Source organism: Haematobia irritans, chromosome 5, assembly GCF_050003625.1.
Source record: "Haematobia irritans isolate KBUSLIRL chromosome 5, ASM5000362v1, whole genome shotgun sequence".
In the NCBI taxonomy this organism is placed as follows: domain Eukaryota; kingdom Metazoa; phylum Arthropoda; class Insecta; order Diptera; family Muscidae; genus Haematobia; species Haematobia irritans.
In genome coordinates, this window is record NC_134401.1 from 79,320,169 (window position 1) to 79,338,623 (window position 18,455).

Sequence of the window (18,455 nt, forward strand, 5' to 3'; positions counted from 1 at the left end):
GGTATATAGACGGCGCTTCTTTTATCCGGTTCTCATGAAATTGGAGACCTAGAGGTATTTTAGGTCCATAAACAGCTGTTTCAAATTTGGTAAATAGCGATTCATGTTTTGCTATAGCCTCCATATAGACCCAATGTTTAATGTCGTTTCCTGCAAATCTAAAATCTGATGTTATAAATTCCAAATTTGACTTCGGAAATCGTACCGTTTTAACAGATTGTCTCGACTGACAAGTATGGTCCGTCAAATGCACTAAAATTTCTAATATTAAATTTATGGCTACAGGCCCGATATCAACCGAGTTTGCACCAATATCCGCAGCAAAATTCGTGATGTTCTACATGTACTATATACACTGAAAAAATATTGAAATAATATGAACGATTATGCAACCTAAAGTTTAGGATGTACAATTTACACAATATTGAGGACAAATTTCTTTAAATTAATTTTAATCTATGCTTCATTTGTTTTCATTGAATTTAGGACATTAATTTACGACTCTCCGTTGGAGTCATATGTCTTTGATGCAAGGCAAAAATTCCTCAAAATAAAGTACTAAAGTAAATTGCCTTTGTTTAAAGAAATCGTCTTTAAATTAACTGATGTATTGAATCTTTAGATTTAAGAAAAAATCTTCAATTATATGCTATGATTTTGTATCTTTGGTTTAAAGTTTTTGTTTTTGGAATTAAGAAAACATGTTTTTTTTTTAAGTATTTGTTATAATGAGGATTTTTAAACTGACATTTGTTTGTACGTGAACGACTTATATGTGTATGGGAATATTAACCTTCATGTAAAGCACCTAACAAATTTGAAGGATTTGGGATGATAGATTATCAAAGTGGTGCACGGTCGACCTCGCCCGACTTTAGACGACTTTCCTTACTTGTTTCCTTGATTTTAATGAATATTTCGTCACTCAAAAATTTCGTTCCCCAGAAAAGAAAACTCTTCGTTCAGTTTATCAATTATAGAGCTTCCTTAAGAAGTAGTCTTCAAAGACGTCTTCCAATTGTTTATGCTTTTAAGCTATAGGGATAAAAGTCATAAACATTAAGGACGATTTCTGTATTTTTTAAGAATTAGTCTTCTTTCGACCCGCACTAATAAACCCACATGCACACAATACTATCCGATGGCAGGCAAACAATACATTGGCACTTTGCCATGCCATACCAGCCATCGGCAATGGACAACGGCATAGAGCAAGAAAATAAGCGCAGCTTAGGGCCTTTCTGTTGCTGGCAACAGAATTGGTCTTTATTATGATTTTGGTTGCCGGCGAAGCAAGAAGCAGTAGCGGTTGTAGTGCATAGAACAACGAATGAAGTGCGAACGTGCGTGTGAGGAACGAGAACGAAACGCAAGAACTACAACAACAAGAACAAAAAGATAAATATATAAAAATAAGAACGCACACACATATACTCACTCCCTCGCGCACAAAAAAAAAAGAAAAACATCCAAAAGATACGGCATCCATCCACCCAATAAGATAGGAGTGAATATTAACGCAATGAATCCAAACAGTAGTAGTGCTGTGTCCCACTGCGTGTGAACGACAACAATTACAGTGAGCACAAACAACAACCCAACATCTGAAGAGTGAAAATAAAATACCCCACAATAACAATAACAACAAAGAACTGGAGAGAGAAGAAGAAGACAAAAAAGAATAATAATCCACATCCGATTCGAGTTTAAGAAAGCGCGATGAAAAAAATTTAAATCCATATCTCATACGACAAATACGCGATATATCGAACGAAACAAAACGATCTGCACCGTGAACGGGCGCGCGCACACATTCACATTGAAGTGTACTACACAACATTATATCCCCCCCAACAACAAGAAAAATAAGAAATGTGCTGTAAGTGATGAAGTGCAACATGGAATTGGGGAGCAACAAAATATCATTGCATTTACAACTACAACAAAAGCAAATAATCCAGTAGCCTAGCTGTAGTCAGAGTAGTTAGTGGATAGTGAATGTGATAAATACGAAAAATTTGAAAGAAACAAGCAAACATATGACAAAAAAGGCTAAACGAGGAGTGCGTGTGTCTCTCTAAATTGAAGAGTTCTAAAGTCCAATACAAAGTGCATAAATCACAAAGGCAGAGTCAGTCGTACATCGATCGATCGATCAGTGTTAGTATAGAGTGGCAATAGAAAGTGAAAAAGAAGAAGAAAAAACAAAAAATCATAAATGGAATACAAATATCTAAATCAATAAAAACGTTGTTCACCCCTCCCCCCATTTTGGGGACTATTTGCATTCCTTATCGTAGAGTAAACCTGAAAGAAAAAATCGAAAAAAAAAAATAATTTTTAGTGGTTATCAGTCAATAACATCCAAAATGTCTTCCAAAATGTTACCAATACAGTGTCTAGTACTAAGTGCCCTCTGTGGAAGTTTTTTAACCCTAGTGGCTGGATTCAACTTTGCACCCAAACCTCAGGTTGTTATTGGAGAGCCACAATTGAAGTTCTTCAAATCAAAAGTGAGAAGTTCATACTTTGGATATACAATGGTCATAAGACCCACTAGGTAAGTTTTGTCATTGCTAAGTTAACAGCGCCTATGTTATAACTCTTGCAGTTCAATTAACGCTGAGTGATAACTGCTGCAGTAGTTTGCATTCAAACAAAGTACTTAACATGTCGTAAAATTCCAATAAATCCATTAACGAGACGTTTGTACGTGAAGCGGCAAAAGGAATATTTAAGCAACTCATTATCACCTCAATGTGTGTTGGAGACAGTCTGAAACCTAACCACAGAAACTCAACTTTACAATGAAAGCATTGTAAAGTTTCGACAAACTTTATTCAAATGAGTTGGAGAACCATTTGTTATAACCTCACGGTACACGGAGCCATAAGTTGTGCTTGAGACAAGTTTACTTTTCGAAATTCAAAGTCCATTTGTTTGTCAGTCTAGCTGGCTTGAGAAGAAGCTTATATCGAATACATTTAAACTAGCAATTGTAATGAGAATCGAAAAGTCGTCTTTATGACTTCTTCAAAATTTAAACAAGTCAATTTTCATTTAATCGTCTTTTTTACATTTTGAGAAATTAGACTTTTACAAAGTCGAATGACGTTCGTTTTTTTTACACCGAAAAAATTCCATAGTTAAACTAAAGTGTAATGTATTCTTATTGCAAAAAACTATTCGATTGTGTGTTTCGAAAATTTCTATAGCCCAATGAAATTTTCCTTTTTTAAGTATGTCTCAAACATTTTATGAACCAAACGTGTGTATAAAGTTCAATGGCCGTTTAATATGAACTAAAGCAAAAGAAAATTTTCGTAAGATTCCCAAAAATAGTAAGAATGGGAATGATCATGATTTGGTACCAATGATTTTTTCTTTACTTTTAGTTCATCTTTTCTTCTATGAGAGGGTGTAATTTTGTGAATTGTAGTTAAAAAGTATACCAGGGCATTACATTTTTCTGGTTTTAACAACGTTTTATGGAAATATCAAAATGTGGAGTATACTTCAGTTCAATTTTCGCAAGATGTAGTTCATAAAGCAGTTTCTGTGTATAGATTACTTAACCTAACCATGGTTACACAAAGTATCCAGATTTGATCTATGGAGCTAGCTTTACCAAACTATAAGATCATTGTATTCCAACTAAAAAATCAATCGTCGCCAAAACAAAGACAGCAATGAAAATTTCCTTTTCGAATTCCGAAGTGTTGCGACAACGGCTCAGACGCAATGAATTTTACATGACCTTTCCATAGACCGTCATTTATCTCCCCCTGGTAAGAAATGGTTCGCTCTGTCCCCATATGAGGACACCTGTTTAAAGTCAAACAACTAAGAGCTACTCCTTATTTTTATAATTTTTAATACACGTATGACAGCTTTATACTGCATCTGATCTATTAACATAGACACTTGGTCGCATTTGGTAAACAAGTGTCATATTCAGTGCGTTATGTTCTTGTTATTATTCGGATAAAATACTTTCAATAGTTTAAAATACTTTCAATAGTTTTAAGTGATCTAAAATCTATAATTCTTCGCTTATAATATCTCTATTGAGTGTAGATAAAACTGTTAAGTTTATTATAATAAAACTGTTCAAAATTGTACTATCAGGTGGTGAATTTTGAAATATTTCATACTTAATCTGCCCAATGTCCCCACATGAGTTAATGAAAACCCATAAAATCAATTTTTGTCCGGCAGTTTCATTTTGGTCGTTAATGGGTTTATATCTATAAATAATTTATTAATATCTATATTCTACGGATATTAAAATATTATTAGATTTACAATTTACTTAAATACAATCATTAGGATATTACATTGTTTAACATATTTCAAAAGTTGGTCCTGTCTGGTGAGATTAGGATTCTCAAACTGAAACAGGTTCTGAAGAACTTGTCCAAAATTAGTAGAACGAGTTGTGATGAGTCCAAGTTGTGTCCTAATTGGAAATTTACCCTGTCAATGGCAAACCCATTTTAAAGTGACCGAACTGATCTGATACGTTTTGACAAGAACTGGGACTGGACCATAAACACCAGGGATTACCTAGTTCTGTGCCGTGCCTGGGTTTCATTCATTTCCCTAGATACCCAGCAAAAAAATTTGGAAGTTCTTCTTAAGACACAACTTTAAAAGCACTTCCAAAAATGTCCTCCCAAAGATGTTCTGTATTTTAACTGCACAGGAAGTTCATTTGAGTCTTTTTTTTATAACTCGCTTTTTTTCATATTTTTAATGGGAAATTTGAAGTTGTGTTGTTTCAAATGAGTTAAAAACCGATTAAAAATTAATAAAATAGTGAAAATTATTTAAATTTTGCCGAAAAAATTCCAAATTCTTTCTAGAAAAATTGCGAATTTTTGAAAATAGTTCATGTTAAACGTTCCAGACAAGCGTTATAATACATTAAAAATCATAAAAAAAAATTTAAAAGTTATTTATTCATCAAAATATCACAAAATTTCTTTATTCACATCCATATCACTGGATTCGCATCACACCTTAAGAAGTGATGCAAATTCACTGCAACGGCTGTTGAAGTGGTGGACATCCGTCCTATGACAAGCCCATGTTAAAATCATCCCTTCTGCGCCAATTTTGCACCACTTCCGGATCCAAAAAGAACATTTTCACTACTTTTTTGGCGACGCTTTTTTTGCTGGGTACCTATTCATGTACTACCCCAAGGAACTTCTTTTGCAGAGAAAATTAAGTATAAATACATTTCCAGGTGTACCTTAAAAGTTCTTCTTCATTAGAAAAAAGAGCAAATTTTCTATGGTATTAATAGTAGAAATATTTTTGCATCTATTTGGAGCCAAAATCCGTACACAAAACAATTGTTCCAGCCTTTCTTTTACGATATGAACCATGATACAACTACTAATTGTAGTTTCGGAACATTTTTGCAACAAACTATTTTTTTCTATGATATTTAATTTTCTCTTCCATTTGTTTGTTCAATAGGCGTATCATTATATATGATAGACCTTGCAAAAGTTGCAAGCTTCGTAGACATACCATTACAATTTTTGAAATGAGTAAGCTTATTATTCCCTTCAACTCTTTGATTTTTTAGCTATTCCCGTATTTAATTTGAAATTTAACGACAATAAATACAATTATTTACGATTTGGGTAATAACAATAAAAGTTAAAAGGCTATTGATTGGTTTTAATAGTGTCATTCTTCAGTTATGACTCTACGCTATTACTTGCACGATAGACATCGTTAAAATCTATAATATTTTAGATACCAGTACCATGAACTGAGTAATAATGGTTGCAATTTGAATATGGCTTCTTGGAGCCATATAAATATCTTTCTTTGAAGTGTTTCAAAGTGCAGCATATTAATGATTACATAAATATCGTATAATTGAATTAAGTGTTTATTACTACGAAGTTTTTCTTTTTGCCTGGGTGAGTATACATAAACGAAAATGGATTTTCCAAAATGAATCACTCAATATGATGTTATATCTTTAGGATACAATTCAATCTAATATTTAATTTAGAATATTAACCCTCTAACGCCCAAGCCCACCTTTAGGCGCGCTTCATTTAATAAGGAAGCATTTAGTAAACACACACTTTAAGACAACAAAAATGGGCAAAATAAAAAGAAAACTTATTTGAAACTATTCAAGAGGCTTTGCAGCATATGCTGAATTTGACGGTATAAAATTTTCTTGCTTAGTTCTCTTGCTTTTGTGTCGTTAACATTGAAATTGATTTAATCAGCTGGCAAAAAATTTGGGGCATTAGAGGGTTAATATGTAATTAAAAATGGTATATATTTGATATACGAATTATTACATATTTCCATAATGGAATTGGTTACAACAGTTATGCGCACATGGACGAAAAAACTGTTTTTCATATGCTGCATTGAAAAAAAGCACGCCCGGTGCTAAAAATTTTGTCTTTACTTTAAAAATTTTGATATTGATTCCGAGCCCAAGAAGTGGAGAATACCTTACTTGTATACTTTTAAGACACAAATCTCTTTTATATTTGGGTTTTGTGTACTTGCTTCTAGGCAGCACATTTTAATTTTTCGTTTTTTTCAAGTTTTTTCTTCATATGCTATCCAGGTCCTTTAAAACCTAGTTAACGACAACTTTATTTTCCAAATTCAGACTCGACTTCCAGTAGAAATTATGCTATGCTTCAAGTAAAAACGTCTTTAAAATAAAGTGTTGAAAAACATGTCCTATATTTGAACGATTTTTTGCTTTGTAGTCAAGATGCAAAACGACAACAAATTTAAAGACAATTTCATTAATTTTAAAGATTTTTTTTCTGAATTATTAAAGCCAAGTTGGCCTTAGCCCAAAATTTTTTTCTTTCATGTTATAATACCCATTTTTAAGTCAAACACTTAATTATAAGGACAATACGACTTCATTGAAAAGTTTTTTTTTGGACAAGGAAAAAAACTTTATGTTTTAGAAATGCGGCTTCTACGCTAAGCAAAATTTGAATTCGTATTTTAAAGACATGAAATCTTTGACCTCACAACAATATTTTTTCCAGTGTTCGGTGTAAAAATTATATATTTGGAACTCAAATAATGTTCATAAACTAGCATTAATACGTTAGAACATATTATGTTTGGGACATAACATTTTCTTAAATAATATATATGTGGATGCAATCATGTATTAATTTAGAATTTTCTATAAACATACATGTTTTTAGAAGGAGAGACCGAGTGTGTATAAAGAAAAAGTAAAAGATGACGAATGGGAGATATAACGAAAGACATCAACACAACACAGTGAGGCTAAAAGTCCAACATGAAGGTATATGTGAATCGTAAATATTCGTGATTGCTTGTTGACTTTTATATTTTGTTTATAAATAAATATTTAATTTTAATTTAATTTATTTATTTTCATATGTAACTAAGCCTTACAAAGGCCTTATACAGTTACTTAAAACAACATTTTAAATACTACTCAAAACAATTCTCTTATTTCTAACATTAATATACTAACAATAATACAACAATAGGATACTACTCTATATTAAATATTTGGGGTATAACATTCAAATAAATTATAAAGTATTTATTTTTATTATTCCACACAAGTTATATTTATTTATCCCACACAAGTACTGCATTTTGCTACAGGTAAAAAAAAAATGAAAGTAACCAATTGGCACCGTAAATTATATATGCCTAAAGTGAAACATACCCTGTTTGAACAATACAAACAATATATTGTTTGGTCATATCCTGAAAATATGTATGATTGAAGCAGATTGTGTTTGGGAGTATATGTTATAGACTCGATTTTTTCTGAGGATGCATTGGGGAGCAATTGCATCTGTGATATCAGAAGTGACTCCACTGGAGTCTTTAGTCATACGATATACCATCATGCTGGCATGCTTTTTCTATTCCTGGAAAAATTTTTTATAATTTTCTGGTATTCCGCTCAAATATCAAATTATTTTGATAGTATGTTATATTATAAATTATAGTCATTTGAGACATAAGGTCAAACTTTTAAGGCGCTATGTGGAACGTAAAAAAGGTGTCTTATTTAAGCCGTGAAATCAGAAAAGAACAGTGCTTGATATATATGATGTTGTGTGCGATTTTAGAATAAAAACGTATTTTTTATTGCAAAAATAAAAATTTGGTAACAAGAATTTAAGAGAGGAAGAGTTCTCCCAAAATTCAAGGCTTCTGTTGATTCTGCAAATATATTGACACAATGAATCTACTTAATTCTATTGGGAGGCTATATATATATCAGAATCTATTATTTTTGTTGTACAGGATTTTAATAAATGGAGAAACAATGCATGTCACTCCCACCCCTAATAGTCCACTGTCCATTTAATCGCAAAACAAAAATGTTGGATTACTGTACATGGAACAATCAGTGCTGACGAAAGGAAACAATTTGCAAATATGTATTACAAATACCTTTTTCGATATAAAATTCATTCCTTTCTTACCCACATTCAATTTAGGATTATACTCAACAAGGACAGGGTCAGTATGTATGATTTAACCCTCAGAGTGAGAGAGAGCCTGGCATATCCGGTGTGCATTTGTTATGGGCTAGGGCTATAGGACAGTGAAATTGGTTCATATACAGACACATACACGTACTCCCACCCTAAAGGTGGTGCAGACAGGGTATGCCATGAAATTAAAACATCCCTCTATTTTTGGCACAAACTGCGATGGGAGACGTTGTACTACACATTGTCATGCCATGTGTTTCTGTGGATACCGAAAACTAGGAATTTTGTTTTTTGAGTGCTCCCTTTCGAGTAAACAATGAATGCAACCGGGAACCGCCACCACTGCCAAACTCGTCTTCGTTGATTGCCATAGAAATGAATTGCGTTTAAATAGTCAGGCGTTTTATCATCCTACACTTCATGTTGGCTTCCCATAAAGACAATCCACAATCCATTAACAAAAAGAATTTTAAAATAAATATTCGTTGGACTCGTTGAAATTTTTGAATATACCGGCTGTTGGATTGCTGCCTACTCTCTCACAGGCTGTAACTGTAAGGGAACCGATCGATGGTTGTGGTGGATCCGCCGTTTGGCCACAAATGTGCTGCTCCTCGCTCCAATAGTAATAACAACAATAACAATGCAATTAATTGTTTTTAAATTTGATTACATTTTATTGCGACGTGCGTCCGTGGTGGCTCCGTAAGTCTGTCCGTCTGCCCTTTTATCGCCTTTGATGTTCGCCAGTGGTGTTTGATTCTGGTCTTTCTTACATTTTATTTTTCATTCAATTAATTTAAAATGCGCGTGTTGCAAACAGTGTCCGAGGGGGTTGGGTATCAGGGGTTCCCACACACATACATAATGGTGTTCTTTTGTTGAATTAACATTAATAAATAAAATTAACCACTCGTTCATACGTACGCCGGTAGATCTGTGCTTTCATGAAACCTCCAATTAATTATAATAAAAATTCCATGTATAAAAAAAGTTATTGCAAAAAATCTTTCACTTTTTGTGAATGAATTTATGGTGCGAGATGGTCAAGCGAAAAACAGATCCAAATTGAAGAAGTTGTTGAACACGTAAAAAAATTGTACTATGTATGGCCATGAGTAAAAACTCAGCTATCTGTCCACATTTATTTTCACTACAACAGAATAACATGTGGTTGATATGAACATGTTAAGAAACATTTTTTTTGCTTATTAATTTTCACTCTGTAATTGAAGAAAAAATCAAAGCGAAAACGGTGATAACAAACTACTGGGCATGGAATTTTCTTTGTTAGAGTCTTGTTTGATACCATGAATGTATTTTTTTACGTTAAATGAAACTGAAAGAAAAACAATTAAACACATATCAAAGGGGTAGACTGATTTAATAATAAATTTACTTTTGTTTTCAAATTGAATTGAATTTATTTTAATTGAAATACAACTAATATAGTGTTCTTTAATATATATATTTTTTAAATTAATTAACTAAAAAATATAATATAAAGTTAAAATTGTTATTTTTGATTTAAATAACGAAAGTGCATGAAAACCGGTTAAAATACTAAAAATCTATGAAAATGACTTTTAAAGATTTATTTTATTGTAAAAAAATCAACATATTAAAAATTCATCATGAAGAATGAACATATATTTCAGAACCCATGCGCTTTTGCTCGATATGACCACATTTTGCCTTCACAATTGTTGAGTCAGTCCAAAACCTGAGTTTCAAATAGCGTGTCCAAATAACCGGGGGCTTGTTTTGTAACGGGTCTCGGTTTATCCGAGAACCCAAATTTTTATTTTCCCCAAATTTACTAGTCGATTAAAAGCGAAAAAGAAAAGTCAGTGAAAATGAGTTTTAACGTAATAATAACAAGTATGTACGGCCGTAAGTTCGGCCAGGCCGAAGCTTATGTACCCTCCACCATGGATTGCGTAGAAACTTCTTCTAAACACTGCCATCCACAATCGAATTACTTAAGTTGCGGTAACGCTTTCCGATGGCAAGGTATCTTAAAACCTCCTAACACCGTCTTCTAAATTGTATGTAAGTCCATACGTGGTTATATTAAATCAAAAAAGATCGATCAAATACGTATATAATTCAGTTTGACAAAATTTTCTATAGAAATAAAATTTTGACAAAATTTTCTATAGAAATAAAATTTTAACAAAATTTTCTATAGAAATAAACTTTTCACAAAATTTTCTATAGAAAGAAAATTTTGACAAAATTTTCTACAGAAATAAAATATTAACAAACTTTTCTATAGAAACAAAATTTTAACAAAATTTTCTATAGAAATTAAAATTTTGACTAGATTTTCTATAGAAATAAAATTTTGACAAAATTTTCTATAGAAATAAAATTTTAACAAAATTTTCTATAGAAATAAAATTTTGACAAAATTTTCTATAGAAATAAAATTTTGACAAAATTTTCTATAGAAATAAAATTTTAACAAAATTTTCTATAGAAATAAAATTTTGACAAAATTTTCTATAGAAATAAAAATTTGGTAGATTATTTTTGGCTCGAGTGGCAATCATGATTATGACCGATATGTATGGATATATAACTATAGACCGATATGGACCAATTTTGGTATGGTTGTTAGCGGCCATATACTAACACCAAGTTCCAAATTTGAACCGGATCGGATGAATTTTGCTCCTACAAGAGGCTCCGGAGGTCAAATCTGGAGAACGTTTTATATGGGGGCTATATATAATTATGGACCGATGTGGACTAATTTTTGCATGGTTGTTAGAGACCATATACCAACATTATGTACCAAATTTCAGCCGGATAGGATGAAATTTGCTTCTCTTAGAGGCTCCGCAAGCCAAATCTGGGGATTGGTTTATATGGGGACTATATATAATTATGGACCGATATGGACCAATTTCTGCAGGGTTGTTGAAGACCATATACTAACAAAATGTACCAAATTTCAGCCGGATCGGATGAAATTTGCTTCTCTCAGAGGCTCCGAAAGCCAAATCGGGGGATCGGTTTATATGGGGGCTATATATAATTATGGACCGATGTGGACCAATTTTTGCGTGGTTGTTAGAGACCATATACCAAGACCATGTACCAAATTTCAGCCGGATGGGATGAAATATGCTTCTGTTAGAGGCTCCGCAAGCCAAATCTGGGGATCGGTTTATATGGGGGCTATATATAATTATGGACCAATGTAGACCAATTTTTGCATGGTTGTTAGAGACCATATACCAACACCATGTACCAAATTTCAGCCGGATCGGATGAAATATGCTTCTGTTAGAGGCTCCACAAGCCAAATCTGAGGGTCCCTTTATATGGGGGCTATACGTAAAAGTGGACCGATATGGCCCATTTTCAATACCATCCGACCTACATCAATAACAACTACTTGTGCGAAGTTTGAAGTCGATAGCTTGTTTTGTTCGGAAGTTAGCGTGATTTCAACAGACGGACGGACGGACGGACATGCTTAGATCGACTCAGAATTTCACCACGACCCAGAATATATATACTTTATGGCAATAGAGCAATATTTCGATGTGTTACAAACGGAATGACAAAGTTAATATATCCCTATCCTATGGTGGTGGGTATAAAAATATGGGAAATATGAAGCGAGAGAAATTTTGAGGCAATTGTACAAAAGAGCATTTGCGATTTATCAGGCGATACTTATGTATTCGAGATATAGGACAATTTGAGTAACATTTACAATTTTTACTACTCAGCAGTGACGATTTTACAAGGATATTGGTTAGATCTTGCCAAGATATGTGGTCAAGTGTGGGTTGTGATATATTATTTGGTAAAGTCGGGCGACTTGGGGCCTTATTTAAAACTCAACCATTCTGTGGAAAGTCTGGCATTACGGTGTGTAGGATATGACTAAGATATGGGGAAATTATCACAGACTTTTGTGTAAAGTGTGGGAATTTTGGCCATATTTGTATAAACCGGAAAAACGAATATGTGGAGGCTTTGTCTAATTCTGAACCAAATTAGATCAAACTTGACACACTTAAATATCATATTAAATATATTCTCCGTGGAAACTATGCAGTCAATTGGAGGAAAATCCCATTGAAAATGGGTCTAAAATATGAAATAGTCTACCATATTTTCCCAACTCTAGTGTACATATAACGGGAGCTATATATAATCTGAACCGATTTCGACTAAATTTGACATGCATAGTTAGAATAATAATTCTGTTATCTCTGCAAATTTCACGTAAATGGGAGTTTAACTTTGGCCCCGTAGTCATTTGAGTATAAATCGGGCGAAAGATATATATGGGAGCTATATCTAAATCTGAACCGATTTCAATCAAATTTACCAAGCATTGGTAGAATGTCAATTCTACTCTTTATGCAAAATTTCTCGAAAATCGGTAGTAACCTTTGGCCTCTGTGGTCATATGAGTCCAAATCGGACGCAATATATATATGGGAGCTATATCTAAATCTGAACCGATTTAGTTGATATTTTGCAAGTTTTTTGAGACTCATAAAATATTCGGATGTACTGAATTTGAAGAACATCGGTTGATAAACAGCCAATTATGATCAGATCGGGGATAAATATATATGGCAGCTATATCTAAATCTGAACTGATTTTTTCCAAAATCAATAGCGATTGTCTTTGTCCCAAAAAACGACCCTACGCTAAATTTGAGGACGATCGGACTTAAATTGCGACCTGTACTTTGCACACAAAAATACATGAACAGACATACAGACAGACGGACGGACAGACCGACAGACATCCAGACATCCAGGCGGACATCGCTAAATTGACTCAGAATTTAATTCTAAGACGATCGGTATACTAAACGATGGGTCTCAGACTTTTCCTTCTTGGCGTTACATACAAATGCACAAACTTATTATACCCTGTACCACAGTAGTGGTGAAGGGTATAATAAAATTAACATTTGAAAATAAACTAAGGAGTAATTCGTGATGTATAGTGTGATAGTCTGAAGTGAGATGTCGGGCTATAAGTCATCGGTACAGTGTTCGCATTTTTTTCGGTTTTATCAAACAAATATTAAGTTCACATTAGAGCTCTCCGTCATTAGCGGATTCTGAATTTCCTGCCAGATATAAAGGAATCACGCTATTAAGCTTGAATTATATTTTGAATAACTTTCTTTTTCAATGTACTAATAATTTTCAAAAATCGAATAAATAAATCTATAAAGCAAAGATTCGGTTCGACTGATATATTGTTTGGCAGATATCCTAGTAATACCGTTCTGTTCTTGAACAGAATATTGAACTGAAACCTCTTAGTGGCAAACCTCAGAGATAAAGAGACTTAGAATACTATTCATCGATCGGAGCAATTTTGACCATTCTTTAACATTATTATTTTATTTTGTATTTTTGTTTCTTGCATTTGCTTTATGGTTCCAATGCCTCTTTGAAGAGTTCAATGTTCGTTAAACATTTAAGTTCAGAAATGATTTATTTAGAACAATTTTTTTATTTTCCAACTTCACTTGTCTGGTGTCATGTTATCGATGTTTTCAGTTTCAGCCTTCCGAATATAACGACATGCATGTTCGATATGGGGTAGGGAAGAAAGGCCTACATTTTTCATTTTAAATGAAAATCTATCAATATTTCTTGTACAAATTCTAGTCCTATTATAAATTCCGTTTATTTTGTTTACAATCGAATATTTGGCCAATCCACACTTCATCCATTTAACGAATGGGAAATTTCATCCCCTTTGTTGTAAAAGAATATCTGTCACTATTCTTGATGGGATCGAAACCATAAATAAGGCGTCCTAAAGATTTTTTATTGTCTCCGTTGAAATGCATTTTCCATGAAATAGAAATATATGTATGGGTGGTTCCATATTAAATTAATTTAAAACAATAATCTGCTCAATATTACTAAAATGTGAGAATAATCACTAAAAATGTGAGTTTAATCCAAATTATTAATCTTCCAAAAAATCGAGTTAAATATATATCGCCTTATTTTCTAATAAAATATTAAATATCCCTAATTTATTAACTGATCTCCTTAAATTTTGCAAAAGGTACTCCTCAAAACTGCACAACACAAGGGTGTCCAACAAAACTACAACAAACAAAATATTTCGAAAATCATAGATTTCCTCGAGGTAAGGCATGAAAACGTCATATTGAAGTATTTTAGAATTTTTTTATAAAATAATATTTTAACATTTTTACTCAAAAGCAATTTGCATGCATATGAAAAACTTTTGAATGCAAAGCGTTTTCAAATTGTTGAAACTGTGAAAATTGCTATGGCAAAAATCGGATGAACCTACATCGTATGAGCATCAGGGTTGGCCTGTCGAAAACTGTGACTTTTGCGATATACATTTACGACCAGGGATCCGGAGCGGTCCATTTTTTTCGCTCCGCTCCGCTCCCGCTCCGGAGAAAAAAAAAAACCGCTCCGCTCCGAGAAAAAAAAATCGCTCCGCTCCTCTTCGAGAAAATTATAGTACAAAAATTGTATTATTTGTTCAATTGAGTTTAATTTTATTTAGAAAAATCGGGCGGTACATATATGGGAGCTATAGCTAAATTTGAACCGATTTCGATGATTTTTTGCACATATAGTTAGTGCTATAGAAGATTACATTTCGCCAACTTTGAGTAAGATCAGTTGATAAATAAGGGTTTTATGACCTAATTTTACAAAATCGGGCTATACATATATATGGGACCTATATCTAAATCTGAACCGATTTCGATGAAATTTTCAGACATAAAGGGTGATACAGAAGATTATTTTGTGCTAAATTTGACGACGATCGGTTAGTAAAAAAAGTGCAACGTGACCCCATTTGTCGAAATCGGGCAATACATATATATGGGAGCTATATCTAAATTTGATCCGATTTCTTCCAAATTCAATAACGTTCGTCCTTGTGCCCAAAAAACTCCCTGTACCAAATTTCATCAAGCTCGGTTAATAATTGCGACCGAAATCCTGTGAACAACAAATACATGGACAGACGGACGGATGGACGGACGGACACCAAGCGCTAGATCGACTCAGGAGGTGATTCTGAGTCGATCGGTATATATTTTATGGGGTCTAAAATCAATATTTCTTGTAGGCACATTTTTTGGCAGATCAAACTTATTATACCCTAACCACTATGTGGTTTAGGGTATAATGACTTTAAAACAATGTGTTGAAATATTTTATTAATTTTGAAGATTTTTTCAGAAATATTAAATCCATTTTGACTTCATTAAAACGAAATTTGCATTCATGTTAGGATACACATTTTTATGTCGAATCACTTAGCTATAAGGACAAACAGACTTCATTAAAAAGTTTAGAGACTTTTAGACAAGGAAAAACTTTTTTTCAGAGAAATACGTCTTCTATTCTAAGCAAAATTCGTATTCGTATTTTAAGCATGTGAAATATTTGGCCTCCCGACAATATTCTTTGCGGTGCACCATCTACTATTTAATATGTGATAGAAACCAAATTTATGAAAATGGACAAAAATGGACCAAATTCTGTTTGGTCTGACCATCGGACCAAATTTAAAAATTAGAAATCTTTTGGACCAATTTTGGTCCGATCGGACCAAAACGGCAACGCTGATTGGAATTGAAAGTCTATACACAGAGTAGAAGTAACTACTCTCCGAAAGTTTTTTTTTTGTTTTGCAACAGACGTAGAGAAGAGGCTTTGTTATATTTGTAATGTGTGTGTGTATGTTTATGTTTGCAACAACCTCCATCGACATCAGTCCGTGGTATACCTACGAATATTCTTACTCAGATCTAGTGTTACCTAATTTCGCTTTTTTTCCCCTTTATTGTATAATAAATGTATATGCGCACATTTTTCAACCAAAATTGAAACTATCCATAATTTTAATTAAATTTTCGAGAACTAATATCAGAAATAAGAGAATGCTAGGATATAGTACAATAGTAAAGCAAATATGAATGTCCTTACACTGAAAAAAAGCATGCCCAGTTCCGAAGATTTTGTCTTTACTTTAACAGTTTGGGTATTAATTCCGAGCCAAAGAAGCGGAGAATACAAGTAAGGATACTTTAAAGACGTAATTCTCTTTTAAATTTGGGGGTTATGTACTTGCTTCTAGGAAGCAAATGTTAATTTTTCATTTTTTTAGATTTTTTTCGTCAGTTGTTATCAAAATCCTTTAAAAACGAGTTAACGAGTTATTTTTTTCCATATTAAGACTCGACTTCCAGTAGAAATTATGCTCTGTTTCAAGTAAAAAGCGTCTTTAAAATAAAGTGTTGAAAAACATGTCTTATTTTTTAACGATTTTTTGCTTTGTAGGCAAGATGCAAAAAGGATACAAATTTAAAGACAATTTTATTAATTTTAAAGAATTTTTCTTAATTATTAAAGTCACGTTGACCTTACCTCAAAAATTTTATCTTTCATGTTATGATACACATTTTTAAGTAAAATCACTTAATTATAAGGACATTACAACTTCATTCAAAAGTTTATTACCTTTTGGACAAGAAAAAAAAACTTTATTTTAGAGAAATGCGTCTTCCATGTTAAGCAAATTTGCATTCTTATTCTAAGGACATGGAATCTTTGACTTCACGACAATATTTTTTTCAGTGTAGAAAACTAAAAAATTAAATATAAATAAGATCGCTTAATATTTTGACATTTGCCGTTTTTGAAAACAATTACTAAAAAAACACGTTGTGTTTTCCCCAATGTACGTACGTACAAAAATACATATCGTACATTTTAAACGTTTACTCACACTACGCTAAGTACTAGCTAAATTTGAAATTACCTACACAGTGTAATTTCAAAGTTACACATTTCATTCAAGTAATTTATTCGGAGCGGAGCGGTTTTTCATTTGGAAACCGCTCCGCTCGCGCTCCGCTCCGGATTTTAGAAATGCCGCTCCCGCTCCGGCAAAAAAGGGCTTGCTCCGCTCCGCTCCACGCTCCGCTCCGGATCCCTGTTTACGACGATATAATATATATGTCGCAAACGTCGTAAACCTAAAGTAGAGAACCTAATTTTGAACAAAAGAAATTTTTAATTTAATTTAGTTTGGCTCTCCGAAAGAAAGGTATGTAAAAATATGCTTCTACATCATATTTATTGAAAACCTAACTAATTTTATGTCTCGCATTCGCAACTTCAAACTACTCGGATTTTGCGTTGTCCATAATTTACATCCAAGCTGCACCAGCGAATGACTAGCTACAGTTTTGACAATGTTTAATTAGTATGGAAATTGGCTCTAATAAGTGAAATAGTGAATTTATAAAATTCACTCTTACGAGGGCGGTTCGGAAACTTCTTAGCCTATCAATGAAAGAGAATAGCTAGTTTTTCAAAAATATTTTTATTTTTCAATATAATCTCCTGAAACTTCAATACACTTAGTCCAACGCTTTCTAAAAATTCTATCCCTTGATTAAAACAGTTTTCCTCAAGGTTTTCAAAATAGTGGTTTAACATTGCCTCTTCATTTGAGGTAAAACGCTTGCCAGCAAGGATTTTTTTTAGATTTGAGAACAAGTAAAAGTCACTGGGAGCTAAATCAGGAGAATAAGGTGGGCGCTCAAGCAACTCGTACTTTAATTCTTTGTCTTGATGAAAAATTATTTTTTTGTGTTGAAAGCCAGGACGTTTTTCTCGAATTTGTACACTTAATTGATTCCAAAAGTTGCAATAGTACTCTGAATTTATTGTTTTACCCTTTTGCAGATAGTCAATCAGTAAAATACCTTTGAAGTCCCAAAAACCCGCTGCCATAACCTTACCAGCCGATTGAATTGTTTTTGCCTTCTTTGGGGCACTTCCTCCAGCTTCAGTCCATTGTTTTTATTGTTCCTTTGTCTCTGGAGTATAGTGGTGGATCCATGTCTCATCAACAGTTATGTCATTATATCGTTA

At 33.0% G+C, this 18,455-nt stretch overlaps 1 protein-coding gene across 1 annotated transcript in view; it reads left to right on the plus strand.

The window, feature by feature from the left end:
- Positions 1–1,291: 1,291 nt before the first annotated feature.
- Positions 1,292–18,455, plus strand: part of LOC142240586 (integrin alpha-PS3-like) — a 67,014-nt gene continuing 49,850 nt past the window's right edge. Inside the window, exon 1 of the mRNA XM_075312278.1 lies at positions 1,292–2,560. Within this exon, the coding sequence (XP_075168393.1) occupies positions 2,370–2,560 (191 nt within the window). The 5' untranslated portion in view covers positions 1,292–2,369. The remainder of the gene's footprint in view (positions 2,561–18,455) is intronic.